Genomic DNA, 22,646 nt, shown 5'->3' on the forward strand with positions numbered 1-22,646 from the left:
CTTCATTTCCACGTTCCGCTCCGTCTCACGCACAGTTGAGTGCACAATAGTTTTTTGCTTTTTTATTGTTAATAACTTATGTAAAGAAATATAGCAAATATTGGACAAGGATGAAACTTTCTAGTGCACGTGTCGAGTATTCATGCATGCTATCCAACAGAGTCTATTTTGAAAGGCTATGTACACATTTGCTAGCATCGTGTAAAAATTGAAGCATATTTTGGTATTTAGTTGCACCTAAAGTGGTAGATGTGGCAAGATATCGACAACTTACAATGAAAATGAATGACTTGTAGTCAGTGAACACTGTTTTAAGCTTTCATGGTACATATTTTGTTCATTAGTGGCCAATTCTGAATCTGTTTGAAAGCGGAAACGCTAATAGATTTGCTGAAAAACAGTGTTGGCTATGTTTGGTGCACTAGTGTAATGGGTTAAGCTCTCATCTTTATGAGTATGTGTCCTTAAAGCATAAGCGGATAATCCTAATCCCACCAGGTTATGTCAACAATCCAACAATTCAGCGAGATTTTAGCCCAGAGTGGGAATAACTAGAGGCATTTTGTGCTGATTTGCATGCAGGAGGAAATGTGCCACAAATGCGTTGTTAGCGCTTTGGCCTATCGCTAGTCACGTAGGTTGATTTTCAGCACGCCAGACAAACAATATCACTGACGTCTGTGTGCAGAAATGGAGATCAGGATGTTTTAATACTGCTGAACTGAAAAAAGCCATATCATTTTGTATGCGCAGACGGGAAGAAGCACTCTGCTGAAGTTAGCGATCAACCCTCCCCCACTAGCTGGATCCTGGAATCCTCCATTAGCGAGTGAACATTCCTGAATATTTCACACGCCTTCAATATATTGTGTCAACATCACACTTTTCGCCTCACTTAGAACGAAGCTCCTCGGGTACAAATGAGGAGAGAGCACTTTTAAGAAGTGCTCAGCATGGAGAATGAGCGCCTTTGTGATGCTGATGTCAGCGCTAATGCGCTAAAGAATACAGAACGACTGTGACAGTTAGCGCTGAGGCGTTAGCACGCATTATGGTGAAATTATTATTGTCTCCACTGTTTGATGAGCAACCTTTTGCTGTGGTTTTCATTCTTTTTCACTTTTGTCAAGAAAGACTTGAATTAAAGTGTGAACGCATTCCAACTTCAGCAGAGGAAAATAAGGGACAGTCAGTGTTTCATTAGCAAACTAAAGGAAACTCTTAATTTGCTTTTAACTGCTAAAATTCATTCACTTTGATACAATCACTTTGATTTTGGTCTACTAACATATGACTTTACTGCATCTGTTAAAAAACGAATTAGCGGCATACTGAAGTTTCACACAAATTACATTACAAATGTAGCCTAGAAATGTAGCCTAGCCTAGCTTCACCTTTAACTTAGCAAAGCGCTATTAGTTCTTACACAGTTGAGACGAAAGTGTCTAATTTCACATTTATATTTGTCATTTTTAGCATGATTTGTTATATGTTAAACTTCAAATGCAGTAGCCTAAATACAGAAGCTAAAATATGGGACAAACTACATCCTTCATTGATTTTATATGGACTATTTTCCTTTAAATATCAGACGATCATATGCGTCCTTAAACGCGAGACACATTATTGCTACACATTATATTATTTTGCAGTTGTGGCGCAGCACGGCTAAGCAGTCTCAGAGAGCCGGACTGTCACGGCTGATGGTGTGCTATGAAATATGGCCTCCGTCTGAATTTATGTGCATGAACTATGTGCCGTACCAATTAAAATGGTCATTTGGTGAGCAAGTGACAAGTGTGTTTGATGTTAGCAGAAACTGAGGGGCTTCTGTTAGCAAGAGCAGGGGCTTGTCTCCCATGAGGTCTGATTTGAGGGCTTTAAAGGGCATGGCAGAGACGGGGCCTGATTGCGATTGGGATGTGGAATGAGAGAGAGGGATGGAGGGCGATAGACGGTGAGAAAGATAGCATTAGCTGAGAGAGGGGACAGCGAAGTGACACGTCACTCCTCCTCAGGGCTCTGTCTCGCTGTCAGCTCTGACTCAGTGACCTTGAAGTGGGCTCTAGGAAGTCATAACAGAGCAGACCCAACTAACAAGCTGCATCAGATTTGCTCTTTGCTGCCACATGTTTCAATGTGGGTGCAATGGGAGTCATTTAAGGTTTGATCTTTAACGTTACCACGGCCCTGTGCCCTTTTACTGTGCGTTTTCATTTGCGTAACTCTGTGTGTGTGTTATGTGTCTGTGTTATGTTTGATGTTGCCCGTAGGCTGAGACCTTTTCGACCAGCCGCGGTGTATGGCATGAACACTGTCTGATATGCAGTATCAGTCATCTTCTTATCTGCGGTGTTGATAAACATCTGGCTTTATAACCTATGTGGTGTAATTGTTTGAGAAATTTCTATTATTATTATTGTCATTATTATAAACTCTTTATAAAGCACACTGTGATTAATAATAATTATTATAATTTTTTGTCACAGTATGCTTTCTAAACGGTTGTGTTTATATGAGAAAATTATCTAATAATAGTAACTATTGTAAAAAAAAATATTTTTTTGCATGTAAATACTGTATATTATGAACTCTCTAGAAAGCATACTGTGAATTAAATTATTTATTTATTATTATTATTAAGTCACAGTATGCTTTCTAAAGTATTAGCAATGTATTTGTATGAGAATTGTCAAATAATAATAATTATTATTATTAATTATATAATAATAATAATTTAATCACAATATGCTGTCTAGATAGTTCTAATATAATAATAATAATAATATATTATATGATATGTTATCATATTTGATATGATAGCAGATTTTGATTATTATATTGTTATTATTATCACTATTATTATTATTATTGGTATTATTATTTAGCCTATCCTATATAATAATAATTTAAATCACATTTTGCTTTCTAATAAAAATAATAATAATAATAATAATGTATTTTTATATGAACTCTTTAAAAAGCATATTGTGATTTTAATTAGTGTTATAATTATTATTATTGGTATTATTATTAAGATGGTATGCTTTCTAAAGGGCTAAAAATGTATTTATATGAGAAAATTGTCTAATAATAACAATTATTATGATTATTATAATATATTATAACTCTTTAGAAAGCATAATGATTTTATATGTTTTATTATTATTATTATTAGTGACATGTTTAGCAAATACATTGTGAACTTTATGAAGCATACTGTGATTTTAAATAATAATAATACCACCGTCACAGTATGCTTTCTAAATTGTTAACAATGTATTTACATGTGAAATCTGTGGCATTTACATGGTAAAATCATCAGAAAAATACAGTAATACCATAGTATTTTTTCCCTTAAAGTTATTCAGTTATCCAGTGCTGGCAAATACCACCCTGTAAACGTGGAACTGTTCGGGCAACTGAATATCTCACAGTATGCGTTATTAGGCGAGTGTGTTTGCACTGGAGCTGGATGAATTACTCCCCGTCCTAATCTTGCTGTGAGGATTCTTTTTTCAGCAGAACAATTTCGGTTTAGCGCTCTCCGTAGACAAAGGAAGCTCCGATCCAGCACTGCAACCCCGCAGCGTGAGCCAGGCAGGAGACAAAGAGCTTTGTGAGTGTTTCATGTGGAGGCCTGGCGAGAGGGAGAGTAGAGCGAGAATTTGCGCCAGGCGGGACCCAAACCCGAGTGCCCAGTTATGCCCTCTTCACTTCCTGCACCTTCGACTGATGTGGCACGAGCTTCGTCAGCAAGTGTACCTGCTTCTTTCCGGCTAAAACGAAGGGCCCTCTGAGCAGCGCCTAGGGAGGGAGTCAGATAGGAGTGCTGCGGCTTGGCCCCGCAGGCTCGAACCTGCAGCCTGGTAGTCTGTGATGCCAGCAGTGTGAAGCCGCTTCAGCCTGTAGGGCAGAACGTGGAAGCTGGGATTACGAGCCTGGGAAAGACTGTACTCAACAGCCCTGGACTGCCACCTACTGGCAGGGGCCTGGTACTACAACCTCTCTCCTGGACCTCAACCACAGCCAGCCTTAATTACAGCATGCTTCAGTTGTTGTGAGTGCATGTCAGAACAAATTATGTAAGTAATGAGGCTGAAAATGCTAAAGGAGTAGGAACACACTGGCGCGCTAATGCTCATGCCGAGAGAACACAAAAACAAACAACAGAGTGCACTGCCCGTGATTTTTTTCTTTTTCTTCTTTTTTCAAAATGCAACAAAAAAAAGAGAAATGATTATGGTTTCCTAATCATAAATTAATGATAAAAAAAAACTCGTTGGATATTGAATTAGCAGATCTGCTAATTCCCAAGAAGCTCTCCTGAGGAGAACAACGGTTTATATCAGCGAAAACTGTGTGGGCTTAATGTGCCGTTTACAGGCATGTTGATCGGACGGACGGTGTACCGGGTTGGTGGATCAGCAGCGCAGAGCTGAGAGAGAGAAAGAGAGAGAGACCCTTGGCCGTGCTGTGGGGACGTTGACATTATCCAGATGACACGACGGGAGCTCGAAGGCAGATGATGAAATGGGCGGCCGCGGATGCATCGCTCAGCGGTGGCAATTTGATGCGTGCAAATTAATTCCGTATGATTGGATTTATAAGGTTCACTAAAATATTATCGAGCCGCAGTATTTTGGCTGGAGGTAGGCAAGTAGCTGCGGGGAACTTTGGCTCGGGATCTAAGAGAACTAGAGGGAGCAATTTCTGTCAAGTAGAAATAAAATGCTTAGGCTACATTAAACAGTGACTGTTCAGCTGTAATCCGGCTAAATATAGAGTGAAGCTCTTGCGTGGTAAGGTCTATTTTGCAGTGGCCAGAGGTTTGGTTCGGGTCCTTTGATGTGATTACACTGCCGTGGCCTTTACTTTGAGATGCCTGACTCTTTTTAAGCAACTTGTGCCAGGTTTTATCTGTCCGAATCAATATCGAGTTCACATGTGCACTTCTGTGAAGGAATTGTTCACTCATAAATTGAAGTTTTGTCATCTTTTATTCCCTTGTGTCATTCCAAACCTGCATGACTTTCTGTTTGTCATGGAAAACAAAGGGAGATGTTTGGATGAATGTTCAAGCTGCTCATTTCCATAGAATGAAAGTGAATGGGGACTAGGGTCTGTCGAGCTCCTAAAAAGCATGTACAACTCGTGCACTATATTTCAACACTTCTGAAGTTATAGGATAGATCAGTTTGAGGAATCAAAGATCAGTTTGAGGAATCAATTGCACTCTGCAGCTCTCAAATCTCATTAACATTCATATATTCAACCATGTCACGCTATGTTTAACAATAATGCCAAACGTTATCGGTTCTTGTGTCTCAAAACCAATCATGACTGCCAAGTTTCAATATGCGCATATTTGAATTACATTAATGACAGTTTCAATAAATAACTTATGCTGTATGTCACTTTGGATAAAAGCATCTGTTAAATGCTTGAACATAATCTTAAATATGATATAAAAAATATCTCTCATATTTCAGAGGATGGCACACTACCTTTAGGCCCTGTTTACACCTGGTATTAAGATACATGGTCGATCAGATCACAAGGGCATGACGCTAAATACAGGTGTAAATTGGGTCTCAAACGTTTTGAGCTTGTTCCCTTTCGACCACTTCCAGAGGTAGTCAAAAACGCATTCGACTGGATTGCTTTTGTATCGTAGATGCTCATGTGGTCGAATGTGTTAAAAAAGCCAAAAAGATTGCCTACTCTCCGCCGACTGACCTAATGCGTAAACATTATGGGAAGTGCACTAGCCAGATGGGATTTAAACTTTGTCGGCTGAAGACCTAAAGTAAGTTTGATTTGAAGACAAAAAACATACCAAGCACAATGTTCTCTCACCTTTCCTGATTTCTAACACACACTCACAGCGTTCGGCTGGTCTTTTGCTGTCAGAGCAGAAACGAAAGCTTCATCTCCGGGTGTAAATTGCATGAGCTCATTTTGTCCATTAGATCGAAAGATCTGAAAAAAGCCATATATTTACTTGCCTATAGACCCTCCCCTCGAAGAAATCAGTACAGTAGTGGTCGAAATCTGACAAAAGAGAAATATTAAAACACCATGTGTAAACGGAAATGTGTCTCCCTTGTCTACTTGTGATCCGATCGACCAAAATGTTTCCTAATACCAGGTGTAAAACAGGGCCTTAGATACTTTTAGGGTGCTTTGTTTGTTGTTTTTGGAGCTTGACTTTGGTCACCATACGCTTTGATTGAATGGAAAAGAGAAACGTCAACATTCTGCTAAATATCTCTTTTTTTGTTCCATGAGAAAATTTGTCGTATGGGTTTTGAATGACATGAGGGTGAGTAAATGATGACATTTTTTAAGTTTGGGTGATCTCTTTAAATGTAGTATAGCTCTGAGATTTTTCCTCAAATACATCACATTTTATTTGTATCAACGCTAGGCCTCTTGGACTGAACTCCGTCTCAGAGGTGGTAAAACTGCTTGGCTGTTTTTAAATTGAACAGGCAGCTTTGAACCAATATTCCAGTGGCGGAAAAGGTCCAGTCATGTGGTATAGAGTTGGGTTTCTCCCGATATTGCTGCCCAAAAGGCTCTGTGGGGAAACGGTGGTTATTTATTATGATTCCATTTGTTTCCAAGTCACGAGTTGACATCACGTTTGCCGTGCTTTTTGTAGGGTTTTCTGTTTAAAGTCAGAATGGCCTCCTCCAAATACGCAGCAGCCGAGGGTGGCATCGACGTGATGCTTTTGAAGCTCGGCGCCGTTTCATGTCGCAACATGCAGCCGTGGAGGAGGTGTTGCGTGGTGACTGGTGACAGTGAAAAATCCTGACAGTATCTTCTCTCTTTTCTTTCTCCGCAGCTCAAATCGAAATAATTCCCTGCAAGATCTGTGGAGACAAATCATCAGGCATCCATTATGGCGTGATAACGTGCGAGGGCTGCAAGGTAAGAAGCTAAACAACCCTGTCAGCGGGTAAGCGCGCGCGCGTCACAAAGAAAAAGCGGGAAAAGGCAACAAATGAGACATTCTGGAAAATAACAGAGGGGTTTCTTTCGGATTATTGTCTGTCTAAAAGAAGAAACAACTACAATTGTGCTTACAGGACTTCACAATTCTTCACACGCCTGAGTCTTAATAACTCGCGTAGTCAGTTTGAAATGTTGCTAAAAACGTCACAATTACAATACGACAACAATATAATCCCTTTGTCTTGTTTTTCTTTACCATCTTTGCTGCACTTGACTTTTTTTATTTTTATAAAACCGTCAAACAGGAAGCGCTTTGGATCACAGCACGTCGTTAGCAGTTTTGCACCCCCCCATTCTTACCCACCGAAGCTCCTCTTTTTGTGCATTTTTCAAACACGCCGTCCACTCAGCAAAGAGGAATTTTGTGCTTATTGTGTATTCCTGTTTTCCGCCTGTCACCGGAGCGACTCGTTAGCATTCCGCGAGCAGGAGTCGGCAGAAACGAACGTGCGGACGCGGCTCTTGAACGCCTCGTTTTTTTGTTTTCCCGCACAATAGACAGACTCTCTGCTCAGCATCTCCCTCCGTCACTCACTCGGCGGCACAAACGCGCAGGCCTGAAGAATAAACTGCTGAAATGTATCTTTAATGATTACTAATTACTCGAGGCACAGAGACATTTAATGATATGTGCGAGCACAACGCTCCGGCCCATAAATCATAGCATTATTAAGGAGCGCTGCTTGTCACCGGCAGTCCTACCCCGCTTTCATAATGGCTGCCATTAGAAAGCAACTTGGCAGCTGTCAGCTGTTTTCTAGTAATTAAACAGCCAATGAGCAACTAATTAAGACATATGTGTATGGAGCTGTGGAGTGGGTGTGTTAATGACGAGCTGGAATCAATTCATTAAGTCAAAAGGATGAGAAATAAACTCAACGTGGGTGCCCACTCCTTCCCCCCTCGAGCCAACCACTGGGTCCAGGCTCTGTTATTCAACATTAATAACCTCGCACAAACTCGCCATTATTTACTACCGTTCTCACCCGTCTCTGAACTAGCCGTGCCAATTGTTAATGAGGAAAAATACTTGTTCCAAACTGGGTTTTTTTTTTATATAGTTACCGCACTAAGGTGGGTGTCGCTCGGATGTATCTTGACTAAAGAGAAACATGTCTATATGATCGAGGCAAGTGTTTGTAAAGCTGCCACCATCTGTTCAGCATCTGCCACAGAAATGTTTTATGAGCACTTCATGTGGGATAATATGCGCTTGTAAGGTATAGATGCATGTCTGTCACCAGTTTGAGGTCAATTCAGCTGAAAGGCATAAATTAAAATGTTTTTCTTAATAAATAATATGATAAAAAAATCATATTATTCCCGATCAGCAAAAATGGGCCAGTCAAACTGCAAAGTGGAACTGAGACATTTCTGATAAAACACATTCAATTATTTTAAAATGTATAATGTAACAGTGTAACATTGCATTTAAATTTCATTAAAACATCCATTTAAATTACATTAAAACATCAATTTCAACCAATTTATCTCCCTATATTCACCTAATGCTCCTCTCATCCTCTCCTCTATACCCACGAATTGTATTTTTTGCCCTTTCCTTAGCAGACATCCTTTCTATCTCCTTTATGTACCCTCTTTTCTCCTTTCTTACCATTTCTGTTTCTGTAAAAAAATTGTTTAACATTACATTTAACATTGCTTATACTCAAGTAAGAAGGTGGCCCATTTTAACTGAAATTAATTAAATGACTTAAACATCCAAGTTGGTTGTACTTAAAAAATTTAAGGCAGCAACTTTTCTTTTACAGTGTATGAAAATGCATTCCTAAAACTAAAATGTGTGTGTGTACATATAAATTATTTTTTGTATTTTTGTGTGTGTGATGAGACTGGTAAAAATCTTAAAAATCCTTACTGTTGAGCCCTGCATGGGTTAACCAACCCTCTCTCTGTCCTTCTCTGGGGCCTGTAGGGTTTCTTCAGGAGGAGTCAGCAGAGCAATGCTGCGTACTCATGCCCGCGTCAGAAGAACTGTCTGATTGACCGCACCAGCCGGAACCGCTGCCAGCACTGCAGGCTGCAGAAGTGTCTGGCCGTGGGCATGTCACGTGACGGTGAGTCCATGTCCAGGACAGCAGGCACCAGAGGGAGAACACAGTCTCTCCACAGATACAGAACATCGAATGCATGCAAAATACCAAACAGAGCAGCGTGTAAAGTGAACGTGCAACCTGACAGACAGTGTTTTTCAGTTATGAAAAACAAGCAGATTGCAACTACTACCTGATTGCAACCAGTAGAGTAAAAGAGGAACATAAAATGGAAAACTTTTTAACAATGTCTACAAATGTGACATACAGTACATGCATCATAGGATGCATCTGTGATTTATATATTTAATGTATTTTCATTATTATTATAAAAGTCATTTCCACCACAGTGCCATTTCCATCTCAAATGATGTTTTGTGTTTAATAACATTCCTTGATGGAAATTATATTTTGAAATAAAATAATTTTTTGACATTTTTGTCAAAATAAATAGATTTTTGTAATAAAATGTCTAAATTAAATGACTAAAGAGGCTAATTTCATAGGTATCCTTAATATATGTTTATAATTTGACACAATTTTAGCTTAATTGGAGATTCCATATAATTGTAGGCCTGGTTTCACAGACTGGGCTTCGATTAAGCCAGGATTAGTTCAGTTAGGACATTTAAATAGCTTTCATAATTGTTCACAATACCAGAATGACAAGATTTACCTCGGCAATATATAAAAAGCCTATTCAATGCTCATAACATACACAACATACAGAACATAAACAGCCTATTTTAATGGCGACAGCTACATTTATATTGAAAGTACATTGAGGACTTTAAGGAAACAATTAAGTGGATAGTGTAATAGAATATGTTTAGTCCTTTACTACTTTTATTCAATACTTACCTTTGTCCCCCGGTCTTGCCATGTCACTTAAGTAGAGTACCTGCTCTGTAGTCAGCGCCCTTTGCTCATTAATTTTTTACCAAACTTGTGACAAGATGAATTTAAGAGGCAGTTGTGGTTTTGGACTGCGGGGCATGCTCAGTCAGGGTGGAGAATCTGACAGCAAGTAGCTTTTATTAAATGAGTGTCATTAAAGCAGGCTCATTAAAGAGAATGCAGGTGAGCAGCATTAACGGGTGCACAGGTGAGTGTGCGTGTGTGTGTGTGTGTGTGTGTGTGTGTGTGTGTGTGTGTGTGTGTGTGTGTGTGTGTGTGTGTGGAGGCCCCCTGCTGGGCCTCCGGCTGGGCTGTGTGACTACGGCCCGTGACAGGAGGATGAAATCAGGCCAGGTCTTCCGAGTCTACCAGGCTGCTCTCTCACACACAACCAGGACAGGCAAGGTGACTTCTGACTTCACTCCGACTGAAGCTCACCAGTCCCCATCTGCCTTCCTTACACGGGGACAGAGATGCAGAGCGTACCCAGACACGCACGTCTGAGACGACGTTAGGCCTCCACTCATTCTCATTCATACGCCTCAATATCAGAGTTGATCCCGTACCCCTTCTAAACACTAGTGATGGGAAGTCCGGTTCTTTTCCGCGAACCGGTTCTTTCGGACAGTTCTTTTCAATGAACCGGTTCAAAAAACCGGTTCACCAGTTCTTTTACGTCATCACGTAATGACGTCAATTCTATCATCCCGGCGGATAAATATACATTCAAATAAAGGCATTTGTAATCATAACTTAAGTTAAATAATAGTGCTCATCGTCATAATCATCTTGGATAGGTTTCTTACATTTACGTTTTGAAAATGAACCCTGTAGTAGGCCTAAGGCGATGCGCAAACGCGGATGTTTTACATGTCTTAAAGTGAATAAACTTCATCATTTTTATTTTATTTGTAATTAAATAAACTTACATTTCGCCGAATTCGGCCCCTCATTCAAGTCCTTGGTTCATCCGTGCTCATGTATCAGCACAGCGCATAGACAGTAACACAGCATCAGTTGGCCAAAAGAAAGTTCGGTTCAGAGACGGTGTTGTTATCACGCATGCGCGGTCTCTCCAGCTCGTCGGTTCTCCGTATCGAACGTGTTCGAAAGAAACAGTTCTCGGTTCTGTACTGGTGATGCGAGAACTGCTGCAACAACCAGTTCTTGACTCGAGAACCGCCTGTGTGTGAGCTGAGAACTACTGAAACCTTACTAGGCTATAGCCTTATTCAAACTTGATGCATATCTATGTTTAATACGTTATGTTTTGATTAACACATTATAAACATTTACTTTGCACCCTTTAAAACCTTGGCAAGAGTTTACGTCAAAATGTATATCAACTTACTTAGAAATGAAATTATCTGTTCCAGAAAATAATGTTTTAGTATAATAATAAATGTTTAGTTTTACAATCCATTCATTGTGTTTCCAATCTTTAAAATAATACAGTGAAAAGGCAGTAGCCTATGTGATAAACATGTTTCTAACATGTTTTATTTTGTTAGACTTATTGATGTTCAGTAAAATACTTCAGATTTGCATGCATTTCGTTGCTCAGCTCATCAGCTCATCGGTTCTCCGTATCGAACGTGTCCGAAAGAAACAGTTCTCGGTTCTGTACTGGTGGTCTGAGAACCGCTGTACCTGTACGTTCGGTAGTGTGCGCATGCTCAGTATCAACTGCTCGTGCTCATCACTTCTCTCAGCACGTCTCAGTTCAGTGAACTGTTGGATTTACTGGAGTAACATATATGCCTACTCCGGGATATTGGTTTATTTTGAGTAGAGGTGACTGTCAGGACTCAGGCATGTCCGAAAGTGAGTAACTTTACTAACTTATTGTGGATCAGTGCTGACGCAAGACGCGAACTGTTTCGAACGATTCAGTCCGATTTAGTGTACTGGTTCGACCAGTTCACTAAAAAGAACCGGTTCAAAAGAACGATTCGTTCACGAACCGGACATCACTACTAAACACCTCGCTTATGTCTCCTCCAAGCATGTCTTGTCTTATCTCCTTTGCACTTATCTCCTCTAATCTCCTGTTCTCTGCTCATGTCTCATTTTATTTTCTCTTCTCGTCTCATTTCTCTCCTCTTGTCTCCACTCCTCAAGTCTCATTTTGTATCATCTCCTTTCTTCAAATATCGTCTCCTCGTGTTTAATTTAATTTACTTTGCTCTCATCTCAGCTCCTCCCCTCTCTTCAAATCTCATTTAGTCTCATTCATTCTTTTCTCATCACCACCTCTTTCTTCAACTCTTCTTTTCATCTCCTCTCCTCTTGTCTCATTTCTTCTTTCCTCGTCTATTCTCGCCTCTACTTCTTTCGTCAAATCCTCTAGCTTCATCCTCTTTGTCCGTTTCCTCTTTTCATCTCCTGATTTCTTTCCAAATCTCATTTTCTCATGTTTCGTCTCCTCCCCATCTCCAAATCTCCTCTTCTTTCCTCTTCACATACATGGTTTCATCATATTTTATCTCCTCTCCTCATGTCTCAACTTGTCTCCAGTCCCACCATGTCATCTCCCCTCCTCTCCACATCTTATCTCGTCTCCTTAAATGTCCTCTTGTTTTTCTCTCATCTCCTCTATTCAGATAGCAACCTCAAGTCTCATCCCACCTTGTTTTCTCTCCTTTTGCCTCATTTCCTCTATTCTTCTCTCCTTTTTATCTCCTCTCCTATTCTTTCCTGTCATCTTTTTTTCTTCTCCCCTCACATACTGTCTCTCCTCCTGTCCTCTTTTGTCTTGTCCTGTCTTCTCTTCTCTGGTCTCCTCTTGTCTCCAACAGTCAAAGCCCCATTATCCCCTTCATTCTCCACTAAACTCTCCAGTACTTTTATCTCTTTTTCCAGCCATCAGAAGATCAGCTTGTCCTCACCAGACGCCCTTCCTTTTTACAAACACTTGATCTTCACTCATATCTGATCCGCACTGTATTCCGTCCCCTGCTTCCTGTTCTTCTAACACTCCTCCAGTTCAAAGACAGTCTAAAGCTGTAGCTGCTCTTTCTTTCGAAGCTAAACAGTCTCTCCACCGCTTCCTCCAGGTGTTGCGAGTGAAGGCCTTTCCTTTTTGTGAGTGCTTGTAAATTGGTGATTCATGCTAGTGGTTTTCTTAGATCATTTTGACAGGTAGACAGCAGGAAAAAGCTAATGCTATTACCAAAGAGGTTCCTTTTTTTTGACCCAATACACTACTAATACCCTCTGCGAGACATTAAACCCTGCTCCCGGGAGTTAGTTGTACTCTCCATGCCGGTACACTAAGCTTCCCTTCAAAGGCCGGAGTCTTCAGGGAAAAGAGATTGTGCCTATTGTTTTTTTCTTGAGTAACAATGGCTATGGGGTGAAGTCTTCTGCAAGGGTAGTTTTGGTGTGGTGTTTGGTAACCAAATGGTTGCTGGTTTGATCAATGTAAACAGTGAGCCTTGCACCACCATCATCCCCTTGAGCAAGGCACTCGACCCTATGCGAATTGCCCCTGTAATAAACACATTCAATAGACAAAGAAGTCTCACCAAACACACTTGCATGGAAATTTGTGACCATTTCAGGGTACGTTTACATGACAACGATATGCTTAAAACGGAGAAGTTTTTCCATTGAGTTTTCTGCGTACAGGCGACACCATTGGCAAATTGATGACTAAGACTAAAAACGCTGTATTCTGCTGCCATGCCATTAGATGGCGATGAAACACTATAGACTGAACACGTAATACACATGTGCATGACGTCATTGTCTTCAGAGATTCACGTTTTAGTTGTTTACAAGGAGACAAAAGTTTGCATTTTCAGGTACCCAAAATGCTGTTGTCTTATAAACGAACGGCCAAAACGCATTAAAAGTTTTACGTTTTTAGTTGAAAACGTTGTCGTTTAAACAGCCCCTTAGATTACATAGTACAAATTCAAATCAGCAGCTTATAAAATGGTTACATTTTCTCATGAGTTTGGGTTGGCACACCGGCCTGTTTATACTTGTATTTGATTATATTTAAGGAAGCAGTCACAATTCGAGATAGATTTCTGTTCATAATGCAATGTCTTTGCCCCTTATAGCGGTGAAGTTCGGCCGGATGTCGAAGAAACAGCGGGACAGCCTGTATGCAGAGGTGCAGAAACACCGGCTCCAGCAGCAACAGCGGGACCACCAGCAGCAGCCCGGTGAGGCCGAACCCCTTACACCGACCTACGGCCTTTCCACCAACGGCCTGACCGAGCTTCATGATGACCTGAGCGGCTACATGAACGGCCACACACCCGACGGCACCAAGCCTGACTCGGGCGTCAGCAGCTTCTACCTGGACATCCAACCCTCACCCGATCAGTCCGGCCTGGACATCAACGGCATCAAGCCGGAGCCCATCTGCGACTTCACCCCTGGCTCGGGCTTCTTCCCCTACTGTTCCTTCACCAACGGGGAGACGTCCCCCACCGTTTCCATGGCTGAGTTGGGTAAGTGATCATTCTGAAGAACGGTAAAAGTGGATTCTGGGTAGGGGATGGTACTAGGGGGAAGAACCCAACCGTGGGGCAAACATCGCTAAAGGTGTCTTAAAATAGCATTAGGTTGGAGACTCATCTCGAAGACTCATTAAAAGAACCTCTTTTTTTCTAATTAGTTTCCATTAATTAGGGCCAATCAGGATCCAGCAGGGCACGCGCCAAGGGAAATCATTTTTTTAGCTTCCCCTCCTGCTCTGGGACTCCTTTTAACAGATGTGTTTTCAACATGATTGAATTTTTATACTGTTTTTTTTTCTTTCTCTCGTCTCCATTTTCTCTTTCTTGCTGAAAGCAAATATGACCTTTGTTCCCATGAATTGACACACACTCACTTTTATACTTGAAGTACTGTCCTAATTTCCTTTTGTACTGAAACACAGATGGTCAACACACTTCTAAATCGACTTTAAATCACAAACCCTTTGATTGGAGACACAAATAAAATGCTGCATCTTTTGAAAGATCTTTTCCCTCAGCATTTCTGTAAGCAAAAATGAATCCACTAGTAGGAAGAACTTTTTTATAACGATAATGGGAAGCAAATGCCATCTCTCACACACACACACACACACATATATATATATATAGATAGATAGATATATAGCTCAATAGGTATGTACGTTAAGTGCAGTCAAGCGAGACAGGTTTTTTTTGACGGTATGTTGCTCTGTGTTTCAGAACATCTGGCCCAGAACATTTCCAAGTCCCACATGGAGACGTGTCAGTACCTGAGAGAAGAACTTCAGCAAATGACCTGGCAGGCGTTCCTTCAGGAGGAGGTGGAGAGCTACCAGAACAAGGTAAACACACACAGCTTTTCAAAAGCCTTAGACAGCAATGTTTTTAATATTGTAACTTGCAGTGACACTGATATGGCAATGGAATAAAAAATGTCCTTGCTAGTTGCATTCATAGGATGAAGATCCATTTAAAGGGATAGTTCACCCAAAAAGGGTTTACTCACCCTCATGTTGTTCCAAACCTGTATGAGTTTCTTTCTTCTGGCACAAAAGAAGATATTTTGAAGAATGTTGGTAAATAGACAGTTGACGGACCCCATTGACTTGAGTATTTTGTTTTCCTACTACGGAAGTCAATGGCTACTGTCAACTGTTTGGTTACCCATATTTTTCAAAATATCTTCTTTTGTGTTCAGCAGAAGAAAGAAACTCATAAAGATTTGGAACAACGTGAGGGTGAGCAAATGATGACTGAATTTTCATTTTTGAGTAAACTATCCCTTTAAATGACTAATTTAGAGCACTCTTTCTTTGTACACATTGTACATGTATAATCTGGATTAATGTTAATTTATAAATAGTTATGTATTGTTCATTGTTCATTTAGAAATGCATTAAATAATGTTAATCTATACAGCTTGTTATAAATGTATTGGTATATGTTCACCAAAATCAATAAATGCTGTAAATGTATTGTTGATTGTTAGATCATGATACCTAATGCATTGACTAATATGAATAAATTGAACCCTAACGTGAGTGTTACCCAACCATGGGTAACCGCCCACAATTACATATCAATAGATATCTGGTACTGTATCAAAGCCGGTTTATTTCTAAGGGTCAGTGAGTATAAAATGGTCATGTAAAACTGAATAATGACGGTTTTTGGTGCAAAAATCATGAGTGTACTTAATTAAACTGCTACTGTACACAAGAATATGGCCTCTTTAAAGTGCCTGTTGCAAATGGTTTTGTGTTTTGTTTCCCCTCAGCCCAGGGAAGTCATGTGGCAGTTGTGTGCCATTAAAATCACAGAGGCCATTCAGTATGTGGTGGAGTTTGCCAAGCGCATCGACGGCTTCATGGAGCTCTGTCAGAATGATCAGATAGTGCTTCTCAAAGCAGGTAAAGTGTGCGTTCACATCACCATCATCCAATCCCGGCTTAGTTTACAGGGCGTAAACACAAATAATCCTTTGCTGCAGTGCATCTGAATAGCATACTACTAGCAGTATGTATACTGCGCACAGTTTGCAGTTTTTTTGTGTGCATGAAAAAATGTATTTGCCAAAATGTGCATTATAAGACAAGGGCATACTGTGTGGAATACTGTTTTCCCATAATGCAGTGCGTTTGATCTGTCTTTTTTCTTGTTCGTGAAGCCGTTTCACTCAGATATGCATCCCAATAGGGAAGAAAAGACTAATCGCAAGTGCAACTTCCATTTAATGCGACTTTAAACGTGCATGCGACAACTGTGTAGCAAACTGCTCTTTAAAGTATTTATTGTTGCATACTGCATACTATTTAAAAATAGTACACTGCACATTAAGCAATATGCAAGTATTCCATTCTGAACACAGCTGATGTCAGGAGGTGCCGTGCTTCAAATGAGCATCTCTTGTGTATACAGGAAAACTGTATCGGGACAATCTGTCAGCTCTTTGAATAATAAGGCACTATTGAGATGATATCCACCACTGCACACTTTCTCCTCACAAATAATGGGCCAAAGTGCTACATCACACTCACACCCCATCCCCGTCATGATCGCGTCAGCTTTCAGTGTTTCTGTTTGTGCCAGGCCCCACCAAAATTATGAACAAAATACTGAGTGAGCGCTCGCTCCTGACATGACATTTTAAACCACCGGCATCTTTCTAAAGCTCCGTAATGGCTTCTATTACGTGGCTTTTATCCTCTAAGCCTGTGCTCACCAAAGCCCTCCGCGGTAGAATTACTGCTCCCACTCACAACAATAACAGCAACACACTCCACCTGAGCCACACACACACTGCTCAAAAACACAGCCGATTGGTGACTTAATAAAGCTGTGTTTATGGCCAGAAACATACTCCATGTTAGTATTAACCTCGCATAACAAACCTAGCATCAAATGTCAGTACCATTGAACCACGTGTGTGCTATTATTCAGGTAGCAAACTAAACATGTCGACAGCTTAGCTAATATCAGCTAACTTACTCTGCAGGATTCTTTTCAACTTGTTGCTCCGACACGACAGTGATCAACCTGGGGTATTTCCTAAAAGCAATGGTTGCAAGTTCCGTTGTTTCCAACAGAAATGGTTGGCTGATAATGCTTTTGGGAAATGCAATAACTTACTGTAGAAGAAGACTGTTTACGCTCATGCTTGCTATAGCGCACCTTGTGGCAGTGTTGAGAATGCAGTCAGCAGTATATGCCTTCACATATTTCTCTAGCCTGTCTGCTTTTGATTATATAAAATCACAATTTTGTTTCTCTCTCACCTATGTGTAGGCTCTTTGGAGGTGGTGTTCGTCAGAATGTGCCGTGCCTTCGACCCTCAGAACAACACAGTCTATTTTGACGGAAAGTATGCCGGGACTGATGTCTTTAAGTCATTAGGTGAGTTACAAACTTGGATTTGGTATGTGAAGTGGAAATTCTGTGTTTGGAATATTATATTTGTGTGTGTTGCTTACTTGTCCCCAATTGTGTTTGAACTGAAAACTAAGGCCCTTTTTCACACATGGCAAAAGCATTCAAATCCGTGCAAAACTCAACCAATTTGCCTTACTGAAATTAAACGTAAAAGTATTTTTCCAAAAAAGTATTTTGCCAATAGTAAAAGTAACTCAAATATTAAGTTCTACATTTATAAAGTAATGTGTCACTCTACTTGTTACATCAAAAAGTAATCTGATTATTAGTGCTGTCAAGTCAATTAATCGCGATTAATTGCATCTAACATAAGTTTTTGTTTACATAATATATGTGTGTGTGTGTATGTGTGTGCCCATGTCTGTGTGTATATACAGTATATAGTACACAAATAATATAGTATATAAACACACACATATATTATGTAAACAGAAACGTTTATGTTAATGCGATTAATCGTGATTAATTGAATTGACAGTACTACTGATTATGTAATATTACATTTGTTATAAAAAAAGTAATGCACATTACTTCTCTGTTTCATTCATTTCCTTAAAAAATTTTTAAACTACTGAATTTTCTTCTCCATAACAAGACACATTACTTTCAACTTTCAATAAAAGAGCTTTACATTAGGTAATATGATGTTAAGGGATCTTTTGTATGGCATACATACAGTAGTTGTAGGGGTCAGGAAACATTCTAAGTGATCAGAATATAATAATATGCTAATGTGTTTTTAAAAGAAAATGAAGGTGCATGTTATATAGGCTGTGAATGACTGAATTACTGCAATCACTTGCAAATAAGAACTTCTCAGTAAAAAAAAACAAAAAAACTTGCAAGGTCTGGAGAGCGAGTCTCAGCCAGTTGAGAAAAAGTAACGCAAAAGTAACAACGCATTACTTTACATAAAAAGTAACTAAGTAATGTAACTAGTTACTTTTTAGGAAGTAATGCAATATTGTAACATATTACATTCAAAAGTAAATTTCTCCAACAGACACACACATATCTGTTAACATTAGTTCATTCACTACAAACTAACATGAACATTTTTACTAACTAACATTAACAAAGGTTAATAAATGCTGTAAAATGATATCGCTCATAGTTAGTTTTTGTTAGTTGATGCATTAACTAATGTTAACAAATGAGACCTTTATTGGAGTGTTACCGATACTAAATGAAATAAAGTGTTGATTTTGGACCCCGTGTGTACGCAAGCGAATAAAGCCCACCAGGTCGGCAGTAGCTTCTCGTATCCTCCACATCTGGAGTCGGTTTCCTCGCTGAGGACTCGGGGTTGCTGTAGCTGCTGCATACGGTGGGCGTCTGGAACCGCATGAGCAAGATTGAGTGTCTACCAGGAGTGTTTTATCAAACCCGCCATCCACACAGCCGTAGCGTAACTGGGCGTCGAGTTTTTCTAGTGTAAGCAAATAGCATTTATGTTTGAATGCCGTGACATTAGAGAAATCCCTTCTCTGTTATTATGCATGCGCATCGGAAACCTTTTGGGGCTGAAAGCTTTCCGGGTGTCAAAACAAACACAAATATGAGAAGATGCCACAGTCTGAAAGATAACATGCAATCATATACTGTAACCATATCTCATGTGGACGTCCTCCTTATAACAAGCTTAATATCTTATTCCTGTCTTTTGTGTGGCGCTTTTAATAAGCTCGCATGTGTTTGCCAAGCTTTCGACCGGTATCTCTGAAATCGGTGTGCAAACTGAAACTGTGGCGTAGTGCCCCCAGGTGGTACTCGACACACTCTGGATATTTGATTTTCAATTATTTATCATTTTTCAATGTTTCATTTTCAATATCTGATTTATTTATGAGTCTAATATAGATTCGTGCATCTAAAACTCACATTATTGCTTAATAGGTGTTGTGTTGAACAAGCTGCGGTCGATATAAAAAACAGATTCTGAATTCTAAACAGATAGGAGAATAATCTAAAGTGTATTTATTATTTATGCATTTGAAACAGAATGCAAGATTTGCATATTAATTCATGCAAACACATCGCAATCCTTTCTAAATATTACTAATGTGGTGTTTGTGTGTTTTAGCATTAGGGCGATTCTTCCACAAAATATGGAAATATTTGAACAGGTGGTATTTGACACAACTTTGGATATTTCAATTGTTTGCCTTTTTTTAATGCTTAATTTCTAGCATCTAGAAGTCTTATAGATTTGTGCATTCAAAACTGACATTATTACTTCATAAATGTTGAGTTGAACAGTGTTTTCAAGCTGCGATTGATATAAAAGGCAAGATATCATTCCGTACAGACAGGAGATTAATCTAAAGTATATTTATTATTTATGCGTTTGAAAAAGAATGCAAAATGTGCATATTAATTCATACTAATACATCACAATCCTTTTTAAATTATTACAGTTTAGAAATTATATTACTAAATATTAGCATTAATTGTATGTGTCTAAGACTAACAATATCACTTAATATGTGTTGTGTTTCATATATAAGGCAAGTTATAATTTATTTGAACTTAGTCAATTTCCCAAAGATCCCAAAAATACTTGGTGGAAATGCTTCCAGACAGATCAACATATATTTATTATTTCTAAAAATATAAAATATTTAATATAATGATAAAAATACTTATTATTTATGTATTTGAACTGCAAAATTTGTATATTCAGTGCAATCCTTTCTAAATATTACTAGTCTGGTGTTTATGTGTTTTAGCTTTGATTCTTCCACAGAATATGGAAATATATAAACAGTTTGTATTTAACACAACTTTGGATATTTTATTTAAATTATTTCCTATTTTTAATGCTTAATTTAAAGTATCTGATTTATTTACAAGTCTAATATTTTTGTGCATCTAAGACTTACACTATCATGTTATAATAAACACGTTTTTTCAAGTTTTCAAGCTGCGATTGATATAAAAAGGCAAGCTTATCATTTTATTTGATCTAAAAGTCTATAAAGAGTGACCTGACTCAAATACTAGAAATGCTTCTCAACAGACCAAAAATGTATTATTTCTTAAAATATTTAACATTAAACATGTATTATTTACGTATTTGATCTCGACTGCAAAATTGTAATATTAATGCAAATACAGTGCAATCCTTTCTAAACGTTACAAGTGTGTTTAGATTTAGCGTGATCCTTCTACATGTGGAACGTGATGTCCGTGTCCTAATGCTTGAGTTCAAAATGAATGACAAAATGAGAGGGAACATTGTTGTGTCTAAGGTGGTGCTTTTTCTTGGGAAGTTTGAGACTATCTCGCAGTGTTTACGTGAGCTCTGAGTCATGGGTTTTATTCAGTCTTGTTAGTGACCCCAGTCATGCTTACATAACCTCACTCATTCGCCAAAGCATGATTAGCCTGGAGGGGGAAAAAAAAATGTGCCGGGAAAAAACAACAACATTCTGTTCTGCTGAAGGATTGTATTGTTTTTGTTTACCTCTGTGCCACCCCGACATCTCATGCTAAAAGATCAAGTGTCTACCCGACGCTGTCTACTGCTCCGTCTCACCGACTTTTTCTTTCTCTCTCTCTGTCTCCGCCGTGACAGGCTGCGACGACTTGATCAGCTCTGTCTTCGAGTTTGGGAAAAACTTGTGTTCTATGCACCTCTCTGAAGACGAGATCGCCCTGTTCTCCGCCTTCGTGTTGATGTCTGCAGGTAATGTTAAAGTTTACAGATAAATTACCCACAAGCTCTTGTTTAACTGCAAAATTATTTGTGAAGAAAGGAGGAATGGTGTTAGGACACAGTGTTGGTTGGATTCAAACCATTTTCTATTTAAGCGCCAAGGCTAAATGCATCTGAACATGTGATGCTGTGTCACAGCTCGAGAGTGTAACGTCCTCGTGTGTGTGTGTGTGTGGTGTTTAGACCGGTCTTGGCTCCAGGAGAAGGTGAAGGTGGAGAAACTCCAGCAAAAGATTCAGCTGGCCCTCCAACATGTTCTACAGAAGAACCACAGAGAGGACGGCATACTGACAAAGGTACCTTACGCATAAGGAACAGGATATGATGTCATTAGATGTGATATTGATCTCAATTTACATTATATATTACATACTCCTCTGTATCTTTATATTGTTTTATACAAATAACTATGTAAAATCATTTGAATAAATCTGGAATTTGTGGATTCAAGTCATATTATTAAGATACATATTAAATGTTAAATGATATATTGTATGATATTTATAAAGACATATTTTTCTTAAATTCAATGATTAGCTTTTATATGGTCATCATACAAAAGCAAATTAGTAAAATATTTATCTGGCAAATATTTACTTTGTTTAAATTTCTACAGATCATATTTCTAGCCAGTATTAGAGGAAAGTTATTTGTATCAAATAATTTTTATTTAATTTTTTGTTAAAAACTAGAGCTGCCAATAGAATAAATGATAGAGAATAATTAAATCGGTGTTATTTTAGCATTATTTGATATACTATTGTATAATTTATTAATGTTTTGAATTGGCTTATATTTTTATATTTTCAGTTTTCTTTTTAATTTAACTTTTAGTCATTTTCTTGTGCTTTTGTCATGTTTTTTTTAATACTTATATTTAGCTTTCGTTTCTTTTTATTTCAGTTTTATTCATTTGAGTACTTCCATTTTAAACTTGTTTCAGTTAGTTGCCAAGTCAACAATTCAAATTTTCATTTTCTTTTATTAAAATGTTTCTTATAATATTTATATTTAATTTAATAAAATGATCAAAACCGTTTTTTAATAGCT

The 22,646-nt window shown here is 38.8% G+C and overlaps 1 protein-coding gene across 3 annotated transcripts in view; it reads left to right on the forward strand.

Moving 5' to 3' along the window:
• Positions 1–22,646, forward strand: part of roraa (RAR-related orphan receptor A, paralog a) — a 302,985-nt gene that overhangs the window by 273,104 nt on the left and 7,235 nt on the right. For all 3 annotated transcript variants that reach the window (XM_082159839.1, XM_082159838.1, XM_082159840.1), the window contains 8 exons: positions 6,854–6,939; positions 8,960–9,101; positions 14,045–14,440; positions 15,170–15,291; positions 16,227–16,359; positions 17,735–17,842; positions 21,456–21,566; positions 21,780–21,892. In XM_082159839.1, the coding sequence (XP_082015965.1) occupies positions 6,854–6,939; positions 8,960–9,101; positions 14,045–14,440; positions 15,170–15,291; positions 16,227–16,359; positions 17,735–17,842; positions 21,456–21,566; positions 21,780–21,892 (1,211 nt within the window). The remainder of the gene's footprint in view (positions 1–6,853; positions 6,940–8,959; positions 9,102–14,044; positions 14,441–15,169; positions 15,292–16,226; positions 16,360–17,734; positions 17,843–21,455; positions 21,567–21,779; positions 21,893–22,646) is intronic.

This window comes from Leuciscus leuciscus (genome assembly GCF_965113295.1).
Source record: "Leuciscus leuciscus genome assembly, chromosome: 25".
Classification (NCBI taxonomy): domain Eukaryota; kingdom Metazoa; phylum Chordata; class Actinopteri; order Cypriniformes; family Leuciscidae; genus Leuciscus; species Leuciscus leuciscus.